The sequence below is a fragment of the Chaetodon auriga genome, chromosome 11 (assembly GCF_051107435.1).
Source record: "Chaetodon auriga isolate fChaAug3 chromosome 11, fChaAug3.hap1, whole genome shotgun sequence".
Taxonomy (NCBI): Eukaryota; Metazoa; Chordata; class Actinopteri; order Chaetodontiformes; family Chaetodontidae; genus Chaetodon; species Chaetodon auriga.
In genome coordinates, this window is record NC_135084.1 from 11,301,069 (window position 1) to 11,322,389 (window position 21,321).

General features: G+C 42.7%; 3 protein-coding genes across 3 annotated transcripts in view; 1 reads left to right on the plus strand and 2 right to left on the minus strand.

The window, feature by feature from the left end:
- The first annotated feature begins 825 nt into the window (after positions 1 to 825).
- zc3h6 (zinc finger CCCH-type containing 6) lies at positions 826 to 9,281 on the plus strand. Its single transcript, XM_076743673.1, has 12 exons — positions 826 to 1,280; positions 3,143 to 3,362; positions 3,479 to 3,601; positions 3,690 to 3,930; positions 4,062 to 4,204; positions 4,371 to 4,499; positions 4,589 to 4,703; positions 4,822 to 4,931; positions 5,038 to 5,270; positions 5,369 to 5,784; positions 5,880 to 6,065; positions 6,330 to 9,281. The coding sequence occupies exons 1-12, from the start codon at positions 1,195 to 1,197 to the stop codon at positions 7,820 to 7,822; spliced, it is 3,495 nt and encodes a 1,164-aa protein (XP_076599788.1). The 5' UTR covers positions 826 to 1,194; the 3' UTR covers positions 7,823 to 9,281.
- Positions 9,282 to 9,717: 436 nt separating this feature from the next.
- Positions 9,718 to 12,839, minus strand: LOC143328464 (uncharacterized). The gene is made up of 5 exons (XM_076743612.1): positions 11,803 to 12,839; positions 11,539 to 11,718; positions 11,283 to 11,455; positions 11,076 to 11,193; positions 9,718 to 10,955 (listed from the first exon to the last, which is right to left on the minus strand). Exons 1-5 carry the CDS (start codon positions 12,685 to 12,687, stop codon positions 10,746 to 10,748), a joined length of 1,566 nt encoding a protein of 521 aa, XP_076599727.1. The 5' UTR covers positions 12,688 to 12,839; the 3' UTR covers positions 9,718 to 10,745.
- A 4,945-nt stretch (positions 12,840 to 17,784) lies between these two features.
- The window catches only part of itga9 (integrin, alpha 9), a 47,014-nt gene continuing 43,477 nt past the window's right edge, over positions 17,785 to 21,321 (minus strand). The window contains exon 28 of the mRNA XM_076743933.1: positions 17,785 to 20,204. Coding sequence (XP_076600048.1) covers positions 20,106 to 20,204 — 99 coding nt within the window. The 3' untranslated portion in view covers positions 17,785 to 20,105. The remainder of the gene's footprint in view (positions 20,205 to 21,321) is intronic.

Here is a 21,321-nt window from a genome sequence, read left to right on the forward strand (position 1 = left end):
TGTTAGTTATGCTTGTTACCATGGTCATTTAAAGTCACAATAATTCTTTATTTTTCTGCCAAACTCAAATAAATGCATTGGATTTCCTCAGTTTGTTATGATGTTCATTACGAAACAGGTTGCTAACCGCACGTGATCTCTGATTGACTGAGTCGCCTAAACGCACCTGGAGTGACCAAGTTGGCTAACTGTAACAGGTAATAGCCACATAGTTCATTTGTTAAGGATACGTTGTTTTGTCGAGTAGAAAGAAAAACGGTTATTTAAAGCTTATTTTTAGCCTATCGACTAAACATATTTCACACTACCGTATTATGTTTATTAGCTTGACGTTACCGTTGTACAAGCAAAATATGAAGGTCTTTTCGGGTTTGGTTTGTAGAGCCAGAGCTACACCTAGTGGTGAACGACAGGACTGCACAATATTTAACGAGCGCGTGAAGTCAAGCTCATGCAAAGGTCGTGCGTGTTAGTGTTCGCGCGCGAGAGTAAAAAAAACAAGGAAATGAATGCGCAGCTTTCTACAGGAAAGCGAGAAAGATAATCTGCCTCAGCTGTTTGCCTGATTTAAAACCACGAACTCGGTTCGTTATAGCGGCGTAATACACAAAGTTATAAATTAAAACATTAACAAAGGGCAAAATTGAGCGTCGGAGACGCTTCGTTGTTGCAGATGTTGAAATTAACTGACAATGCTTTAAGCCAATGAAAATCGCAGCTCTCTGTGTCCGTGCGCCGTCTGACCAATAGTTGATGAGTATTTGTCATATCCAAGTTAGATAGATCCCGCTACGACTATATATAGGTGGAGGAATACGCGATCTAGGAATGTGCTGCAGACCTCAGAAGCCATTTTGAGATGATGTCCCTGTTGAGAAAGCCTATGAAGATGCTGAAATCAACGAACATGGTTACATTTCTGTCTGTTTCTCCCTCCGTCTCCTCTATTTCACCATGGCAGCTGTCAACCGACGGGACATTAGCAAAGCGGGGTATCAAGCTGTGCTCACAGAGTTAAAACGTCATTGATATGAAAGAGGAGAGTGTCTGTTTACTGTCTCTGTCGAGACATGTAACACCGTGAGTTTTTTCCAGTCTGAAATCTTCCAGCATCTCTCACAACCCAACGTCTCCTTGAGTGACTGAGTGAATTCACTCTTTTACCGGAGAGAAGGGAGGCAGATCCGTTTTCCAATGGCTTCTGTGAGCCTTGTTTCCAGTCCCCCAGCCCCTGTTCTTGACAAAAACATGACAGACTCTGAGCTTGCAGGGGATGAAAGGTCGAGTAACATTCTTATGCGATTCTTAATACGCTCATCTGTGCGTTTCAGTGCTGTGGGTCTACATGCTTGTGTTACTGTTTTTGTTTTTTTAACCATGAATTGCAGAGTTTAGAGTCCACGGTTTCCCCCTCCTCAAAAGGTCTTTGCATGCCTCTTTGGTGCAGTTTAGTAGCGCTGTCCAAATAGCCTAGATTTCCCATCACCGTGTCGATGAGACTCATTCATGATCATTTCCATGCAAGATAGCGGACCTCATCGTTTGTGTTGTTGTGGTACTGGGACGGATTCACGGCTTCATTGTTGCCATCTGCAGGAGGCTATGCAAATGATGTAAATGTGCCACGCCCATCCTCGTCCTGGACTCCCCCTAGCGGACACCTGGCAGTACTGCTGAGACAGGGTTCACGCAGGGTTGAGTTGATGGGCTTCTGCTGGGTTTAGGCCATACCTGTGCCCTTGCCATTGGTCTCTGGTCCTAACAGGGCTGCCAGATGATGTGAACAAAGAGGGACAAGAATTTGCTGGTGTCAAACCAAAGATTTCACCAGGTGATTTCACGGTCTGACACAACAACGAAGATGTAAAAGGTGTTGTAGTGTTTGGCTGGAACAAAAGTTGGTGTCGCCTCAGCTGTTGAACGTGTGTCTGTCCCTGTCTTAGACTGTCCATGCCTCACTCAGGGCATCTATTTGCCCTCTTACATGGATCGATCACTGCTTTAAGTTCTTAAAAAGGGTCAGAAGAGACATGCAGAACGCCAATAGGGACTCCATGTTTGATTGTAAGTGCTAAATAGGGAGATTGTGGTTTTACTGCCTTTGTATTACTGTAACGATGGTATCGTTGGAAAATCCATTTTTCTTTATGTATTGAGTCGTTATGGTGGGATGCTTGTGTACCATCCTCATAAACTGTAACACTTCTAACAGTGATGCTAGAGTGAAGTATTTGCCTGTATTTGTTATCACTCTTCAGTTAGATGTGTGATTATGGACACATGAAAACAGGGAAGGATAGTTTTATGCCAGTTTTCTCTTATCATATGCAACAAGTTGGGATCTCTGCTGCTGTAACTGGACTAAAAGTTGAGTTTAGGTACAGTATTGTGGTACCTTGAGATGTGGATGGTGTCATGTTGAAGCATGATATGCACTAGTGTCAGAAGAAGAGGTATCTCGTCCCTGTGGAGACAGACAGGGATCAGTGGATGGACATTCTTTCCCATTTCACGGTGTCTTCGTTACATGCTCGTACCTGCACTTTGTTTTTAAAGCGGCTGACGTTACATGTTATGGGCAGAATAATAACACTGATACTAATGTATATCATACTTTTATATGAAATGGTTTCACATGGACAGTTATACTTTTTACATTAAATGTCCTTAAGCATTAATTTCAGTGTATTACAGCGTCCATCAATTGACATTGATGTATCCTTGTATTTATTCCTTTGGAGAGTTCCTACATATGTAGTCAAGCCGTTCAGCCTGATAGCTTTAGTTGAAATTTATTCAAAACGTTTGTGACTTTGCTAATTATATACGAATAATTTGCTTTTACTTTACAGCAGACCTTTGTCATAGAGATTTTGACTTGGCAACATGTGTGCTGAATAATATATAATGTAAAGTTACATTATGAAGTCACGGAATAAATCTGAGGATGTTTTAGTACAGAGGTTTCGAGTGTATTGGAAAACTCTGAGATGAGGTTTGCTACTTTGCTCCAAATGAGGGGAAAAGTTCCAGATTATCTGCTCATGATGTGAAAAACATTTGAATTATGTGTAAGACAAAACATACAGGACACAAACCCTTACAGTTGCACTCACTGCACTGACTGTTTTCCTGCTTTTAGAGAGGATGGCGAACTGGAAGACGGAGAAATAGATGATGAAGGGATTGGAATTGAAGAGGAGAACAAAGAGGCTGCAGAGGTGAATGACGACAAAGAGAAAGAGAAGGAAAAAGAAAAAGCTAAAGAGAAAGAAGAAAAGACTCACAGGCACTCCAGGAAAAGATACAAAAAGACCAGAGAGAAGAGGAGGTCTAAAAGGAGGAGGCGCGACAGACAGAAAGTAGGATGCAATCATACTTGTTATTTCAACTTAATATATCTCACTGCTGCTGCAGTTAAAGCATGTGAGTGAACTCATTTTAAATTCAGTGTTTCTCCTTTGTACCCTGTCCTCAGCACCACTCCCCCTCCAGCAGCTCCAGCTCTGACAGTTATGACTCCGACTATGACCGAGTAGAAAGACCCAAAAACCGGAAGAGCCAGGGATCTAGCCGCGAGTCCGATGGCCAGTCGTCTCAGGTGAGCTCATGACTGCTGCCATGCTGTCACTGTGTATTCACGTAAGCATTAGTGTGTGACAGTTTGTCTTTGATTGTTGACTTGACAGCATGGACGAGATTCAAAGGGAGGCCATGGCAAGTCTCCGCCCCACAAGAGCAGCGATTTTGACAAATACAGCGACTACAGTGATGACAAGTATGACTACGATGAAGAGGAGGATGATTACGAAGATGACATGTCCGAGTATCCGCAGGCAAAAGATTCGACTTCCCAGAGTCTGGGAAAGGGACGCCATGCTAAAGACCATATGAAGAGAGGAAACATGAGGGGGATGAAACAACAGCAGTGTATGAACGCTTTTCATTTCAGATCATGTCTGTGAAAGATAGAAGGTTTTGTGATTTATGTGATAATGTAACTGTATGCATCGGTAAGGTTACAGAGAGTTTGATCACTTCTTCTAAAATGTCTTTTTCAGTTGGGCAGAGGGGAAGAGGCAGAGGTAGTGGACCAGGAAGAGGACGCGGGATGCTCAACAAGAACAAGAAGCTCAAGGGCAAACCCTGGGGAGGACGTGGACGAGGCCGAGGAGGAGACCAGGGTATGGAAGACATGGCGCCGGTAAGTATGCCCCTGGTAATTCAGCCAGATGTGTTAGTATTATTTAACAATCCTGAGGTGGGACGCTGTGTACAATGTCAGTAAAATGGGATAACTTGCTAATCCTTTTGGCATACACTGAATATTAACAAGTTAGAAATAGACAAAACTTTCATTTGTTTCACAGGAAGGAAAAAATTCTTCCGGTTTTCAGAAGAAACGGCCAATCATGAGCAAGGAGTTCATCAACCAGCACACGGTTGAACACAATGGTCGATACATCTGCAAGTATTTCCTGGAGGGTCGATGCATCAAGGTGCTGTAGCACTAATGCTGTTTTGCTTGTTTTAACAATGTGACAATGCTGAAATATTTGAAAGATAACAGAATATTTTCTTCATGCAGGGGGAACAGTGCAAGTTTGAACATGAGCTCGTCGTACCAGATAAGAAAAAGGAGCTTTGTAAATTTTACCTCCAAGGATACTGCAGCAAAGGAGATAATTGCATTTACATGCACAATATCCTTTGCTTATCATGACAGCTGTTTTTAATTACATTGGTATAATTGTGTGGTATAATTAACTGGAATCTCATTACACCTTTTAATTAGTCCCATTCCTTAACCTGTGATTGCACATGAATACCCGTGCAAGTTCTTTCACACAGGAGCCAAATGTTATCAAGGAGACAACTGCAAATTCTCCCATGAAACTTTGACTGATGTGACCAAAGAATTGCTTGAAAAGGTAACACAAGAAGAAAAAGTGCTTTTTAGATTTGGACTATGCCAACAGAGTGTCAGCTCTAACGGTCAACAATTATCCCGTTTGCTCTTGCTGACTCATTTGTTAGATCATTAACACTGAAGAGGAGAACGCCCGCGAGGACGAGTTGGAGCTGGAGGATCTGAGAAAGCAGGGAATCGCCCCACTTCCAAAGCCTCCTCCTGGGGTGGGGTTGCTGCCCACTCCTGGTCAGAGTAGTCCCACAGATGGAGCCGCTGGCCAAGCTGGGAAGAAGATCCCCTCCCTGTTTGAAATCAAGGTTCAACCGACTGTAAACTTGGCACAAAAAATTGGTCTGAGGTAACCACGATAATCTGTAATCAAATGAAAAAATGTAATCAAATTCTCCGGAGTGTTTGGAGCTCACCCTGAGTCTGCTTGTGCACATTTTTTTTCAGTGGCTCCAACTTCTCCCAGAATCAAGGTGAAGGCACCAATCAGTTCAGTGGAGGCCCTGAGGACCCGCAGAGTGGAGGTATGGCGCCTTCAGGCCCTGCCGCTCCTCCTATACCTCCCCCTGGATCACCTGTTCCCATGGGTCACCCTACTGGGCCACCCATGCCGCAGAGCCCACCCGGACAACACCCACCACACGGATTTCCAATGCAGCCACCAATCCCCCCTGGTCAGCCCCCACCCTTCCATGGAAACCGACACAATATCAACCCTCAGATGAGTATGCAGAGGCCTCCGTTCCCTCCTATACCTGATCTGCAGATGCTGCAAAGCCTCTTCCCTTTTCCATCGATGGGTCAGAACCCAGTAGAGTTCTTCAGCAGCTTCCTCCGAAACCAGGCCATGGGTCAACAAGGAGGTCAGTGTTATATTTATATGGTTATCCAATAGGTTAATTCATAACTGTTACTGAAATGGCAAAGACATCTTTTTGTTTTATTTTCAATCTGGTAGACCCTAGCTTGGCCTTCATACAGAACCTCCAGCAGCAGATGGGTGCAGAGTCACAGTTGCAGTCTTTACCACCAGCAGTACAGAAAGCCATCTTTTTACATCTGACACAACAGCAACAACAAGAGTCACATCCACAGGGGAATGAGCCACAGAGAGCAGAGGGCCAGGATGATAATGCAAACAGAGGTAAGTCCCAGGGGAAAGAAGCAGGTTTGCTGAATTAATTAAGATAAAAAGCAGAACTGCTTCAGAAATGGAGCACAGGCTGAAGTAACAAGACCTGTATTACCCAGGAAAATTATCATCAGTACATCATCAGTAAACCTGCTTTTTGAAACAAGTCCCAGATGAGACACGGTGTTGATACACAGATAATTCGCAAACGTGCTCTGAGAGAACAAACATGTAAATATGATATAATCTTTCTTTTTTTCTTTGTTTTTTTGGCAGATGAAACTACAAACTGGTACTCCAGTGACGAGGAGGATGGGAGCTGTGTTTCCTCCATCCTTAAATCTCTAAAGAAGCAGAGTGAGATGCAACAGTCTCAGTCCAAGCCCACCCAGGCTGCCACAGGTGCTCCAGCGCTGGGTGACCCTCGGCTTGTGAAGGAGAGGGCCCCACCCAGTGACCCCCGTGTGAAGACAGACCCTCGACAGCGACCCCCAGATATGAAAAAGGACTCGGATGGAGCTACAGACCCACGGCTCTCCAGAGACCCCAGGAAGATGAGACCAATGGAGCCGAGTTCTTATCGCCAGCAGAGCCACCCTGGTTCTCAGAAGCCTCCCACAGGAGATGAGGACGATGAAGGAGAGCGGGAGCTCAGGGACAAAGCCGTTCTCATCCCTCTAGAAGCCGGCCCTGGTGTGCTGCTGCGGGACCCTCGTTGCCAGCTAAAGCAGTTTAGCCACATCCGGGTGGACATCTTGCTCCAGCGGCCGGCCTTTGCTCAGACAGTGGTGTGGGCCCCTGAGGACCTCATCCCTTCCCTCGTTCCCAAACAGGAACACTCCATCAACCTGCCCCTTCCACCCCTAATCGCAGATGCTCAGATGAACCGAACAAACCTGCCTGACCACCCCCCCATCATCAGCCCTCCGCCGACTGACCCCAGACTGGCTGCTGCACGCCTGAAGGAACGTATGAGTCGACTGTCCTCTGGATCTCTAGAGTCTCGATCCTCCACTGAAAGACCTGCGGATCCGCGTCAGCAGAAGTCTCTGGACCCCAGACTCAAGCGTGCAGGGAGTCTGGACTCCAAGCTCCTGGGTCAGAAAGAACCCTCCTCTGGAGGAGGTGTTGTGGACCCCAGGCTACAGAAGGCCAGTGCTAGCTCCGCTCCTCATGCTGCACGAGCCAAGCAAGAGCCGGAGAAGCTGCCTCCATATGCCCCCCGTCTGGCATCCTCTGGAGGAGGGCTAGAGAGTCCCACTACGATCCTTGGGGGCATCAGTCTGTATGATCCTCGTAATCAAACCGAGCAGGCTCAGAAGGAGCAAGCAGAGCCTCCTAAAAAGGCAGGGATCCTCAAACACCCAGATAAGAAAGACAGTACTCCGCCACCATCACTCTCTCCAACCCAACAAAGTAGCTCCTTCGAAGACACTAAAAGCACAGACGTGGCTTCAGATCAGCCTCAACCTTCCAGTTCTCCCATAGTGCCTCCTGCCTCACCTGTCAAACCTCCCGCAGTTCATAATCTCCCCATCCAGGCACTGGCCGGGCTGATCCGACCCCAGTACACTGACCCCAGGCAGGCCAAACTAGGAGGACAGGGCAGTACAGGAGCACAAGAGGAGGCAGAAGAAAAGAAGGAGAAGGGGCAAGAGGAGGCCATGGAGGAGGAACCAAAACAGGACGATCCAGAGGAGGCAGATGACAGGACACTTAAAGATGTGTTCAAGACCTTCGATCCCACTGCTTCCCCTTTCTGTCAGTAGACACTATTAGCCTTTATTTAGTGTTACATGAACCTATTTATTTCTGTATATAAACGATCCTGTATAGAATCCAATACTATACAGTGCACCATACACTTGTCAGTATGGAGACGATGCTCGATATGTGCACAGACACAGTGTATAGTTCCTCTCGACATAATCATATTAATGCTGAAATGTGTGTTTCGGAAGTGTATTAAGGTCTTTTATCATTGTGTAATTTTCATGTATGTTTTAAACAATCAGAAAGAGAGCAGGCAGTACACTCTGTAGAACAGATCATTCACTCTACGCGCAGAGAGGTGACATTAAGTCGATCAAGCCACACTTGTCAGAATTCCCTTGAGAACTTTTGTATTATTTATTTCAAGACACTTTTATATTATGAGATTTTTATGTTTGTGCTCACTTTTATGAGAGGGGATTTTTTTCACAAGGAGTCAACAGATGCTTTCTGGAACATTTACATTTTTTTTTACCACACATCCTGGTATGAGTTTGTGACTTGTCATCCTCTGATACGACTAGGTCAGATTATTAAAAACAGAGTCACTTTTTACCACACGTTTTTCAGACGGGCACGTTCGGGCTACACTGGCTGATGTTGAGGTACAGACGTTTGTGTAGCGATGTTTGAGTGTTGTTGCCTTTCACAGCATTGTGTTTTTAGATTAAAGTCTCTACAATCAAGCCAGCTTGCTGAAATATTTGTGCACAGCTCCCTGCTTAGTTGAGAAGACGTGTGATTTTACAATATTACGGTTCAATTTCTACATCGTACTTTGACTTTTTTCATGAAGTGGCCTCAGTGTTTGAGACTATAACGTTACTGCTGTAGGCTTTTGTAACAACATATTGATGACAGTGAGTGGAGTTAATTAATATTGACTACTTAATTGAGTTTGTCGATGTCGTTCCACAAAACACTCACTGCTAACAAGCTTGTACATAGCAGGTAAACTGTCTATCACTTGTTTTCATCAGAATAGGAAAGAAAGAAAGAAGGTGTACTATACAAAAAGAGAGATGCAGATATATATGATACAAATATGACCTTTATGAATATGTTTAGTATTGAGTTTTGTTGGAGTGCAGCTGCAGCTGACCTTATACGGGGTTATGCGTGCTATAAAGAGTGAATGTTGTCGGCTTCAGGTGGCATCACGCGAGGCAGTTTGTATTATTTGACAGTTGTCGATCTGCTAAGATGAGCTATCCCTGTTGAAACTAAGCTATGTACTTTTTTTATTGTTTTCATAAGTCACATTGTAAATGCCTATTTTGTATCATGTGTACAGTCTGGTTTTGAGTGTTTTAATGAATTATGCTTTTTTCCCCGCCCTTGTCAATATAGTGGTTATTGTTGTAATAATACTGTATGACATTTTAACAACACATATTCCCATCACATCTCAGTGATTTTGTTATGAATATCTGAAATAAAGAGATGAAACATAAAGGTGTTTTCTTGCAGAATCGCACATCAAGTTGTAATCTTAGAGCGTGTTGATTTAGTAACATGTCAAGTGCTACATCCAGCGGTGGAAAGTAACTCATTACATTTGCTCAAGTATGATGTACAAATTTGAGATACTTTTCTAGAGTATTTACATTTTATTGCTACTTTATACCTCTACTGCATTACATTTCAGAGGTATTTTGTTCTTTTTACCTCACTACATTTGTTTTACAGTGATAGTCACTATTTACTTTTCAGATTATTACTTTTGTTTACAGAAAATAGAGAAGCTTATAAAATACATCATAAATCAAGCACTGCCTGTTTGAGGGCTCTTCTCACACTCAGATATCTATGAGTTGTTCGCAGTTCTACCAAAGATTTGTTATGCGTCGGCAGGATTTGGACTCAATCGCGGACACACAGACGGGGAGTAAGGGTAAAATAGGAATTTATTGAATGAGCAATTAGGGGAGACTACAGGTACACAGGAAACTTGTAGCAGGGAAGTCCTGAAAACAGCTGGTGAGACACGAGGTGAGAGCAGCTCAGAGACGCTGGAGTGCACAGAGCTCATGTGGTGTGAGTATTTGCATTGAGGGCACGTGGTGGTGGAGGCACAGGTGAAGCTGGAGATTGGTGAAGGTGAACTCACTGATCAAAAAGGGAAAAAGACATGGGATCAGGCACTGGGGGATCTTTCGCATGGGAAAAAAAAAAAAACTAGATCTTTACTAATACTCGTAGGTAGCACTGGTAACAGCCAACAATACCACTAAGCAGCGGAAACAATCTGGCAACAAGTCCTCAGTCCACAGCCTTTATGCTGTGCTTGATTGTGATGAGTCCCAGCTGTGTTGGAGCTCCCAGCCACCTGGAGAACCACGCCCAGCCTCTGCCAAAAAAAGGAAACACAGGAAACAAAGCCCCACACCTCTCCACAGCACACAAGAAAACCTTACCACACCAAAACAGGATGGTTTCATTTGAATCAGACTTTGAGATTCACAGAGGTCAAATTATTCAGTATTTCACAGAATGGAAAGATAAATAAAAAGTCTCCAAAATTACGACAGAGTTTTGCAGAAAAACTTGACCCCTAGGCTGGAAACCACTTGACTAAACTACCTGTGCTGCATGTAAAGCAGTTCAAACTAGATCCACATCAGTGATTAGATCAAGGTACTTTTACTTTTGATAAATTATATGATATGTTTGCATTTTTACTTTCACTTGAAGTAGAATGGCTTTACATTGTTCTGGTGGTACTTTTACTGAAGTAAAAGATCTGAATACATCTTCCAGCACTGATTAAATCAAATTTCAGCTTAATTTGCTGAAGTGTCCTTGAGGATGACAGTCTTTGAAATCTCCCTCCAAGGGTAAAGTGGATTTCACATTATTATTATATCAAAGAGAAAACAAAAAATGTGATCTGTCTTCTTATTTCTTGTGACACAAATACTACTTGTGTTTTGAGGGGGTAGAGGTCACATTGACTGGTGGAGCAAGACTGGGTGCTAGAGGGTGGGATGAGGTCTTCCTCAAACCCAGCTCATCAGTCTCTAGGTTACAGGTCAGTTGGGCTCGATGGATCTCTAGCTTCCTCCTCCACTGGAAACACAAGGCTGTAGCCTCTGCACCATCAGAGTTCGGCTCGGGCTGCCTCAAACCCTGGAGTAAGAGAGAAATTGTACAGTTTTAATGGCTCAGGAGACAATTCTCACAAAATGTGACATAACAGAAGATCTCCTATCATTACAGATTTAGTTAGATTTCTTATGTTAGATTTACTGTCATGCAGGCTGTCTCTGCAGCGTGGACCCCACGCAGGACTGTGTGGAGTAGATTTTGTGCATTCTTCACGAGGATCTCATCAGATGATTTGCACCCAGGTGTGACAGCATTGACACTAAGTAAAGATACAGCAACAGAAAAAAACATCTCATTTCCTTTCTTTCTTTTATTTTATAGCTTAGATTGCAGCCTAAGTCTTCTGACCTGGAGATGATGTTGAGCTGGTTGGTGATGGTGAGAATCTGCTCGACTATGAGGGAGAGTTCAACCGTACACTGTTTATCCAGGCAGTGGTTGGTAATAACTCTGATAAACTGAGTTACGGACTGGCAGTTTGAGATCACATCTTTGGCTGCATTGACAAATGCCTCTTTATTCTGGAACAAAAGAAATCATTGTGGACAAGAGTGCCTGCAAATACCAAGATCAAGGTAATATAGTGCCCCCTGATGGTCATTACCGGTATTGGGCCTTTCTTCTTCAGGTACTGAGTCATGTAACATATTGTGTCAGCGATCTTCCTGGTCACCTGGACAATTCTGTTGTCCTTGGGATCCCAGCTGTCACTTTCTTGCTTTAAAAAAAGGGACATGTCAGTCAGGCCAGAAGCTTCTTTGAATGCGCCAGACCAGAAACCATCCTTTAGAGAAAAATAGAGAAATGATTTATTGTGACAAACAGGAATCACTGAGCTGTAATGTCTTGTTCATCACGAGGTACCTACATCTTTTATCAAATTTCCATATTTGGCCACAGCTGCAAAGTTCATATTCTGTTCTGCAACATTTTCTATGTTGCCTCTCTGCCAGGATATCCCTGCTGTGTCAGAGGGAAATTTTGCTTTTTTGACTTCAGGTGGAATTGTGGGCAACACGTCTGTGATATCCTCTGGTGTTCTGCCCAGTAGACCAGCCCTGATGTGCTCTTTAGCCTCTTGGTGAATCCCGTCTTGCTTCTTGAGCTCCTCCACCACGTAGTGAGCCTTGGCTGACCAGGACTGTATCTGCACATCCAGACTGAGTGTGTCACAAATGTAGTGAGTCTCCACCATGAGCCTCGCCCGACTGATTATATCTGAGATTTGAAAAGACAGGTGGTCGTTGATAGACCTCAGATTAGAGCGGACACGTGGGTCATGGATATAGTTTAAGGAGTCCTCAACTCTTTTGGTGGCAAGTTTTACACTTTCAAAAAGTGTTTGTGCTGTGTTTTCAAATTTCTGCTCTGCATCTTCTGTGTTGTTCTCTCTAAATTGTTTAGCAGCTAAATAAGCAATGCTGACAAGGCTTTGAGGTGCGCTGTCATAATCCTTATTTGCTTTGCTTAAATGACCAGAAAGCATTTTAATTTTGATCAAAAGATGTCGTTGAAAGAACTCTGACTTTGCAAGTCGCATCACACTTGGTGTAATTTCAAGCTCCTCTGCAGCTTTAAGATAGGCTTCAGTCAGTGTTTTTAGTTCATCCCGGTATCCTGTTAACTGTTTTGATTTGAAAGCACTTTTGCAATTGAGGCTGGTCAACCTCGCTGCCTCTTGGATTCGAAGCGAGCTCTCAGACAACGCTGATAGCTGTTTCTGAGGGCCAAGATGGTTCATTGCAGTTGACATTCCCAAAATCTTATCAAGAGAATTTAGCAAAATCTGAATAGACAGGCCCCAAAGAATGCAAAGTCCCTCTAGTTGGTCGACCTGTCCTTCCAATAACGAAGAGAACTCTACCAGATACCTTGTGTTGTTCTGGGCTTTGTTCAGCTTGCTGTGTAAAACGCTGAATGTTTCTTGACCATCTCCTTGTGACTTTGTTAAATCAGACGATGTCAAGAGCTGGACTACATCAGCACATAAAATCACCACTTCATTTAGTTGCTGTCTGACAGCAGCTGCCATGTCTGGCAGATTTCCTCGCAGCTCAGTGTAAACAGCATGATACCAGGTTCCAGCCACCGGCAATAAAACCTTTCTGGTGTTGTTAATCAGGTCAGAAAACTGTGTGCTGTGTTTGAAGATGCTCTCTGTGCTCATCGCTGAGCTCATCGCCGTCTCTTGAGCCGTCCGGACAAGCAGCGGAGTCAGTGACACCAGCTCTGCTCTGAAACTTTCCAATGTCTGACCATCAACCGCGTCAACAATGGCCAACGCTTCCTTTGCAGCTTGAGCGTAACAGTTTGACAACTCAAGAACACTGGTGCAGGCCTGGTTGAGAGCTGTCACATCTTTCCCTTTAGTCACAGCTACAACTTCATACAGGAGGGGTAAAAGGTCAAATTCAAGAGGCTCCTGGATCAGCCTGGGCTCATCGCAGACAGCTGGCATCTTTAAATCATCGCTGTCATATTTATGAGTCAGTTCTGCATCTATGGTTTCCTCATCTGAGTGCTCCTCTGCATGTTCAGATTGCAAATCCCTCTCCATGACCTCCAAAATAGGAGAATCAGAGCCTCTTCTCATATTATCCAGGTTGAGTTCACACATGTCTTTGACTGGTAACCATGACTGTGAGATTTCAGGCTGACGTGCCCCCTCTCGCAGCGGGCTCAGGAGGTGTGGATGCTGCTGGCCGTCCAGTCCTTGCCTGAGCACTTTAAAATGTTGAACAGCCATGGCAACATTATCTGAAAAAGCAGTATATACCTCCACATTTAGTCTGGAACCTAAAAGCATTTCTCTGACTGACTCGCTCACATTGGTTTGTGATGACTGAACCTGTTTCAGCAGGACCAGGAGGCCATTCCTATAGATGGGGTTATCACTTCTGTCCAGGTACCTCTTCACTGACTGAATCACCAGCTTCATGTGACAAATAAGGTTCGTTGCATGTTCTTTAAACAGTTCATAGCTTTGTTCTCTGTACGCTGTGTCACATCCATGTCGGTCATTGATCATCTCATTAATAGCAATGCTGGTGAGCTCTCTGACATTCATTACGTCACTGAGAGCATCCTGAAGCTGACTCGTCTCTTCCTCCCATTTTCGACACACATCATGAAGCTTCTGCACAGTTTGCATTGAATTATCTGCTAGTTCCAGTGAAAGAGGTGTGATCCGAGCTCTAAGTCTTGTAAGGCCTGCTCGTGAGTTCTCCACATTCTCCAAACTCTTTGCATCAACAGCCACAGCTGAGATAAAATTAGCCATTTGGATTACTCTGTCAGTGGAAGAAATGAAATCCTCAACTAGTGGTTGAATAAAGTTCAAATCCATCTCTGTAGAAGAATGTGCAACCAGGACCTGTCTTGCCACACTCAAAAGTTCCTCAACTGTTGAAGAAGCTGTAAGAAATGTGTCCAAGACTTGATACAGAACAGTGGTCATCAAAGCTTTGTCAAGTATTTGTATTTGCTGCACCAACAAAGTGCAGGTTTTCTCAAGGCTCTGTGCAGAATCATTAGGATCCTCTGAGGACTTTAAAATCCTTTTTATGTCTGACCAGAACTGCAGGATGTGACGACAATGCCCCACCACTCTCTGCTGAAACTCTCTACGAGAAGAATTTGCCACAACCATACAGTGAAATACAAGATCTCTTACCAGGCTGTCAAAACCACAGCCTCGGATTGAGGATGTTGAGGAAATACTAAGTAGTTGCAACAGACTGTTCCTCCTCTCTGTGTAATACCCACAAGGACCCAGTGATCCACTAAGGCATTCACTTTTCAGGGTTATAATAATGTCTCCCACTGTGCCCTGCACCTTGTCCAGAATGTATGTCTTGGCTGCCTGTGCCTGCTCACTTGTAGGGTGTTTGATGGTCGTGCACATGGCCGTGTGCAGCATGGAGATGCATCTTCTCAGGGTCTCCAAGGAATCAAGAAGCTGTTTTGTTTGTTTGGGATCCTGTAAGGAGTGTGCTCTCTCCACTGTCAGACTGTTGAGAAGGAGCAGAGCCTGAGAAAACACCTGGAAAGATTTGAGCAGAGATTTGATGTCTGAGGAAGAGCCAAGCTCAGAAAGGCACTCCAAAACACGATCGGCAGCAGCTACAACTCTCCTTATAGTAGCATCGTCGTCCACAATCAAAACCTAAGAGCAGAGAGAAAAATAAAATGACAACAATCACAACTGAAATGTGGTAAAAAACATTCATGGTCTGAAGAGGATGAAGCCTACTGACTTTGATCATCCTGACTTTTCCTCTTTTACCACCATGAGATTTTTCTTAGTGAAATGTCTTGAAAACTGTACAGATTTTTAATGAAATTTGGTTTAGATATGCATGGCCATGAACTGTAAAGATTGTACATGCTGATGATTAGCAGGTATGAGGTTAACCGTGTTCTAGTTCAACATGTTAGCATGTGAGCATGCTGATGTTAGCGTTTAGCGACCAATTTGCCTTAATAGTCTCATGTGGAGCTGCTTGTACGGCTGTGGATTCTTAGTTTTGTTCATATTCGTACATGATAAGTGTATTCTTGTGTGCAAATGATAAATACAATCTACTCATGCAATAATGTCACTGATCAAATGTGATGACCAGATATAAAATCTACAATAGAAATGAAAGCTAGGTTTGTATGCATAGAAGTCAAAAAAAGTTCTCCATTGTGGTGAGCAGGTAGGCTACTGCATATATGAAGTAACTTGTTTTGCAGTAAGAGTCCATAATATTATGACCATAGCAATTATGGGTGAAGACAAAAGTCAATGTGGCAATCTCTTCCCATAATCTTGGACAATGATGGGAAGCAGTGCTATTATGCCTGCTTTGTTCTCACTGTAGCAACTATTGTTTAAAGAAAATGTTGAAACTCAAATTACAGAAATTGCTGTATTCAAATCTGATACTCTAGTGTGCTGAAATAGTTTTGGCAGATTCGGGCAGCATTTCCCACAACCAAAGAGAAGAAAGAAGAGTTCCTCACACACCATGTGATGTTATACCCCTGCAGAGTTATAAACAGTTATGACAGTGTCAGTAACAAAGTAGATTTTTGTGCCCTTTTTCCAATTTACAAGCTCTGACTGATGTAATCCCCTTTCAAAAATGACTGCATGCTAGCATGACATGACAGATATCAGTAACTAACATTGGATTCATTGTCCTCACTGAAGTTAATTTAATCTGGTATTTATAACAACACTGGAAGTTTAGGCAAATGCTTTTGGATATATTAGGTAAAATCTAGAACGACCTGCAGTTTGGTGTCTTATTGTGATAAGCAGTATTCCTAATTAAGGAAACCTCTGGGAAAGTAAAAATCAGATGCAGCTGTGGACGATGAATCTATTGGCGCCTGTCAGTGCCTTTAATCAGTCAGTCATTTCTTTCTCCTTATCTCTGTTAAGTTTTAAAAGTATAATATCTACACTGAATGTATATTTAGTAAGCTTGCAGAAAAGAAAAACCATACTTTGACTACTCCAAGGAAGACGCTCTGTGTGGCAGTGATGAGCTCCTCTCTGTGCTCATTCAAACTGGGCTGGATGTTGAGTTTCTGGGCTGCCAGCAGCACATGTTGTCCAGACACGGTGACTGACTCCAACAGGGACGACATCTCCATGTGCAAAACTTCATCCTCTGTCTCACATATGTGCCTGGAAGCAAAGCACCTGGTGTTTATCTGATAATATATCACACTTCAGTCTCTTATATAAATTATAAGAGGTCACGTGTTGTTCATGCCTGCAGCCTCGTACATGAAAGCTCCGGTCTTAACCTCAGTAAGCTCCACTCTGTACATACCTGGAAGCCACTGCTGCCATGTTCTCAGTAGCTGCAGCCACAGCCTGGGCTGCACCCTCCAGCTGGCTGAAGTGTTCAGGTTCGTCTGTGCTGTCACACAGCAGCACCAAGTGGCATAAATGACTTGCAATTGGTGCAACCACCTCCTCCACCGCAGCAGTCCTGATCAACCCATGATCCAATGAAGCGGACATAGTTGGCAGAGTGATTCTCTGTGGTCAAAGGAAAACCAGCAGGTCCATCTGTTGTGGTGCTCCGGCTGTATTCAGTGTGGTAGCTGTATTAATAATTCATTGCACTCTACAGAGGAGCTTGTGCTTTGTTTCATAGCAACTGGGGTCACCTGACCAAACACACAACCTCACCAGGTTTAAAGAGTAATCAGCATTTCTTTCTTCACGTACTTGCTGTGTATGCGAATCTGCTGCAGCACTGCTCCTGCAAGGAGAATATGATGCAACTAAAAAGTGTTCTCATTATCAATGACTCTATCACTTATTATTTTCACTTACTGATTTTAGTTTAGTCAAGTGGGTTTAACAAATATTGGACATTAAGGTTTGCCAATAAAGACTTTTCATCCGGATATACTGCCACAACACAACTTGTCATTGAACAGTCAATACCATTGTTGTGACATGGTTGAACTTGAAAGAGAGACCATTTGGCATGTGCTCAGGGAAATGAACTGGACCTTACAAAGGGCTTGAAGTAAATATAAATTGGCAAACATTACAGACATACAAACACAGTTGCATTTTTTAATTAGATTGATGGTTGTGTAATTTATATTAAAAAGTTCTAGGGTATACTGACTATCAGTTGATTGTAAGATAATTGATTACAATGTTCTGTAAAAAGTATTTAAAAAATGTCATCTTTTGTGTAAAAAGCACTGAAGATCAGTGTCCCACTTAAACAGGCAAGCTGTCCAACCAATCTTTAAAAACCTGATTGGGTTTTAAGAGTCTGCCACATTTTTTTTTTTTTTTTTTTTACATTATTGGGTATTGTCTGTACATGTACAGCAAAGCTGCCAGCAGAGAGCACCACACACCATCAGAATAAGAAGTGAACCAATGACCACACAGGACTCATGATGACAAAAACAGCATACGGAGCCATGAAATGTCACTCAATTTATCAACAGATAAATATACAGCTCAGACATCTTTAAACATCAAACATACAGCACACTATAATGGAAATGATATTCAGTGACAGTAGTATACTCAGAACAAAACCCCAAATAACGGTGTGATTAACGGTGACAACGAACATACAAAAAAATATAACCATCACAGTTAAAATTTACCAAAATGTCAAGTGTCGGTTTCTCTGCATGCATCGTTCTAACAGATGCAGAGGAAGACGTGAATGTGTACAGTATATGCCGTCATGCCAGTGGAATTAAATGGTAAAATAAAGTGTATCGGATCAAGAAAAGATTCCTACGGCACAAGCAATCATAGTGAGCCATAAAGTGTCTTTGCACTGAAGTCTTATAGAAAAATGTGAAACATTAAAATATAGTTTTTGTTCTTTGGCATTGCACATTTAAATCTGGCTGTGGTCTACTCCAAAATTCATGAGACTGCAGGGTTTCATCCTAACATACTGCATATCTTTTTTTATATATATAATTAATTATCATCCATAAATTCTCCTAAACTGACATCAAACGAATTTTTTCATGTTATTTTGAGCTCTTCAAATGTATAAAATAGCTATATTCTTACTTCTCTGGGCACATTTAATATAAAATGCATTGCGTTCTGCAAATTCTCGTTCACAATCAAGCCCAGCTTTAAAAAGAACGTGTGGGGTAAAAATTTGGGTACAGAGGAGCTGTGAAGTGGCAGATTTTTAGGACGCTGACATTCCTCTATGTTGACTTAAAATAAGCTTTTCCCAGAAGCCCCAAAGAGCTCATTTATGTGTAGTGATTGAGTGCAGCACATTCCCACCTATTTTTAGGGCATTACTCATGCCACGGGCCCCTATAAATGACTGTAGGTGGACTCCCATTGCAGACTTTCATCTGGCCGTGGAGAGTAATGTGTCTCGTATTTCACACTAAAACCCAATGCCTAATAACATAATAGTAATATTAAATATGGGCTGCTTAGGTGAAGCCTGGAAAGGTTTTGGAAATAAATCATGATCAGATCTTATGTCATGATATAGAGCTAATCATTTCCTACATTAATTCAGTGAGAATTAACAACGTAATCAACTACGATATCTTCATTTGAGCCAGGAAGATTCTGGGGGTCCATCTAAAAAGTTAGCTGCATACCTGAGCAATAGCTTTGAGGAAAAGCGGCTTCAGATATTTGCTCTTCTGTGCATTGCACTTCTGAGGCATTTGTCCATTCAAAGGACCGCAGAGAGTAAAGAACTTCAAATCTGACAAAATCATCCACTTTTATCACCTGCAAACAACTCAGTTAAAAGCCATAACAAATGGAATGCTTAAAGAGTCACGAAGCTTGAAATGTAACTGGCGGCTTTTATGGTCCTAATGACCTCCATGAGCACTTTTACTGGGCCTCCACTGCCTCTGAGACACTAACAGATGACATGAGGACATAGCTTTTAATCATTGTGTGTGCGGGTCTAAAACACAGAAACTCTGGTCGATTATCTGTGGGAGGGAGGGGCAGTCAGATGTGTAAAACAGATATTTATAAGCCAGAAAAACTAAAGAAAAGATACAATCTTTCACTCCCAGGAAGAACTGAATATACAAACGACTCCAATCATATACTATACAGGACAAATCTTTGGCATTAAAGTAAAGCTATGGAGCCAAGGCATTCATTCTTATCAAACATCAGTGCTTTTAGGAAAACATACTGCAGATACAGTATGTTTATAATGGCCTTCAAAACCCCAACTCTACTCGAAGCCCAGTTTTACGCAATATGGCTTAAAGTGTATGTATAAAAATAAATTTGCTATGTAACACAGCCCTGAGGGTTTTGTTGTCCACCAGTATTCATGCCGTCTCCACATCCCCATACGGATGTGGGTCTCCATCAACAGCTCCGCTCAGCTGGCTGGGAGTTACCTCCTTTGAGATTAGCTGAATTCCACAGCAAGTGTCCTCTGGCAAGCCACACTGTCACCTCAGAAGCCTGTTTCCTGGACCCCCACCCACAAAAAACTATCAAGTCTCCAAAAAATATGGAGAATATTCTTCTCTTCCACATATGGAAGACTGAAGGGCCTGGTGCCACTTGGGCGGCTAGGCAGTGAGACCCCGTGCTATTGGATCCTACCCGACCCAATCCCTAATCTCATTGGCTCTTCTGGGACCCCCCCGACTCCACTGCAAGTCTCAGTGGTTCTTTTCCATCCAGTCCCAGCTTTCATCACTGTCCTTCCTGTTCTTTTCAGCCTCGATGATCTCTCTGTAGCGCCGACGGAAGAATCCCATCTGTCAAAGAAGGAGAGGAACAAACATTTGAGTGGTTAGTGAGGTGCATCTGTGGTCAGATCAGACTCCAGGAGTGAAACACCTGTGGTTTTGCATGTTTGAGTTCATCAAATACAAATCAAACATACTTACATTACTGCTCAATGTTTTCCAGAGATTTTTAGGGTAGATTTTCCTCCATGAGGCGGTCATTTTTTCAAACAAGGCTACTTGAGATAGGTAACGCACAGCTGTGACCTTTGAACATAGTCAGCTAGCTGTTTGCCCCGTTTCCAGTCTGTGTGCTAAGCTAAGCTAACACTCTGCTGATTGCAGCTTTATGTTCACTGAGCATTGATTTTCCCAGTGTCTTTCCCAAAATGTTGATCTAGTCCTTGAAGTAACAACACATTGCAGTGCATAAATCAAAAACATGTGTTGATGGTAATTTGGTGATAATTTAGAAACCATGTTGTCATTGCATAGTTACTGAAGGGGGTACTTACAAGTTAGCATTAGTTAGTATTCAACTGTAAAATGTCCTGGTTTTAAATAACTAAATTTATTATCCTTATGTTAAAAAAATATTGTCTGATCCAGTATTTCATTAGATTTTCCAACTTTTTGATATCAATATCACTTTAAAGAGAGCACTATATTGTGTTACAAGTCTGAAGGAAATATATACATTTTTAGACTGTAATATAATGTAGCTAGAAGGGACTGGTGTAAAAACCTACTTGTCGGTGGGTTCAGGGGTGCTCTGACACCTAAGACTTACGAGATTCTGTTGCAGACCACCAATATTTTTAATGTTAAAAAAAAGTACTTAACATAACAATATTTTCTTACTTGTCTTCTGGATTTGATTTTACATAGCCTGTAAAAGTGATGTGACCTTAAGGTCACTGTAATGGATATATCTTTAAGGTACAAATATCTGTAAATTGAGATTTCTCCTGCAGTGAAGCAAATGGAAAACAATGGAGGTCTGGCCAATCGGAAATCAATTTAAAACATCATGGCATGCTTTGAAAAACTGGGCCTCAGTAATGTAAAACATACACAATTTGAGGTTAATAGGCATAACCACCAGCATGGATGGAAGCAAATCAAGCATTTCCCCTGTACTAAGGTG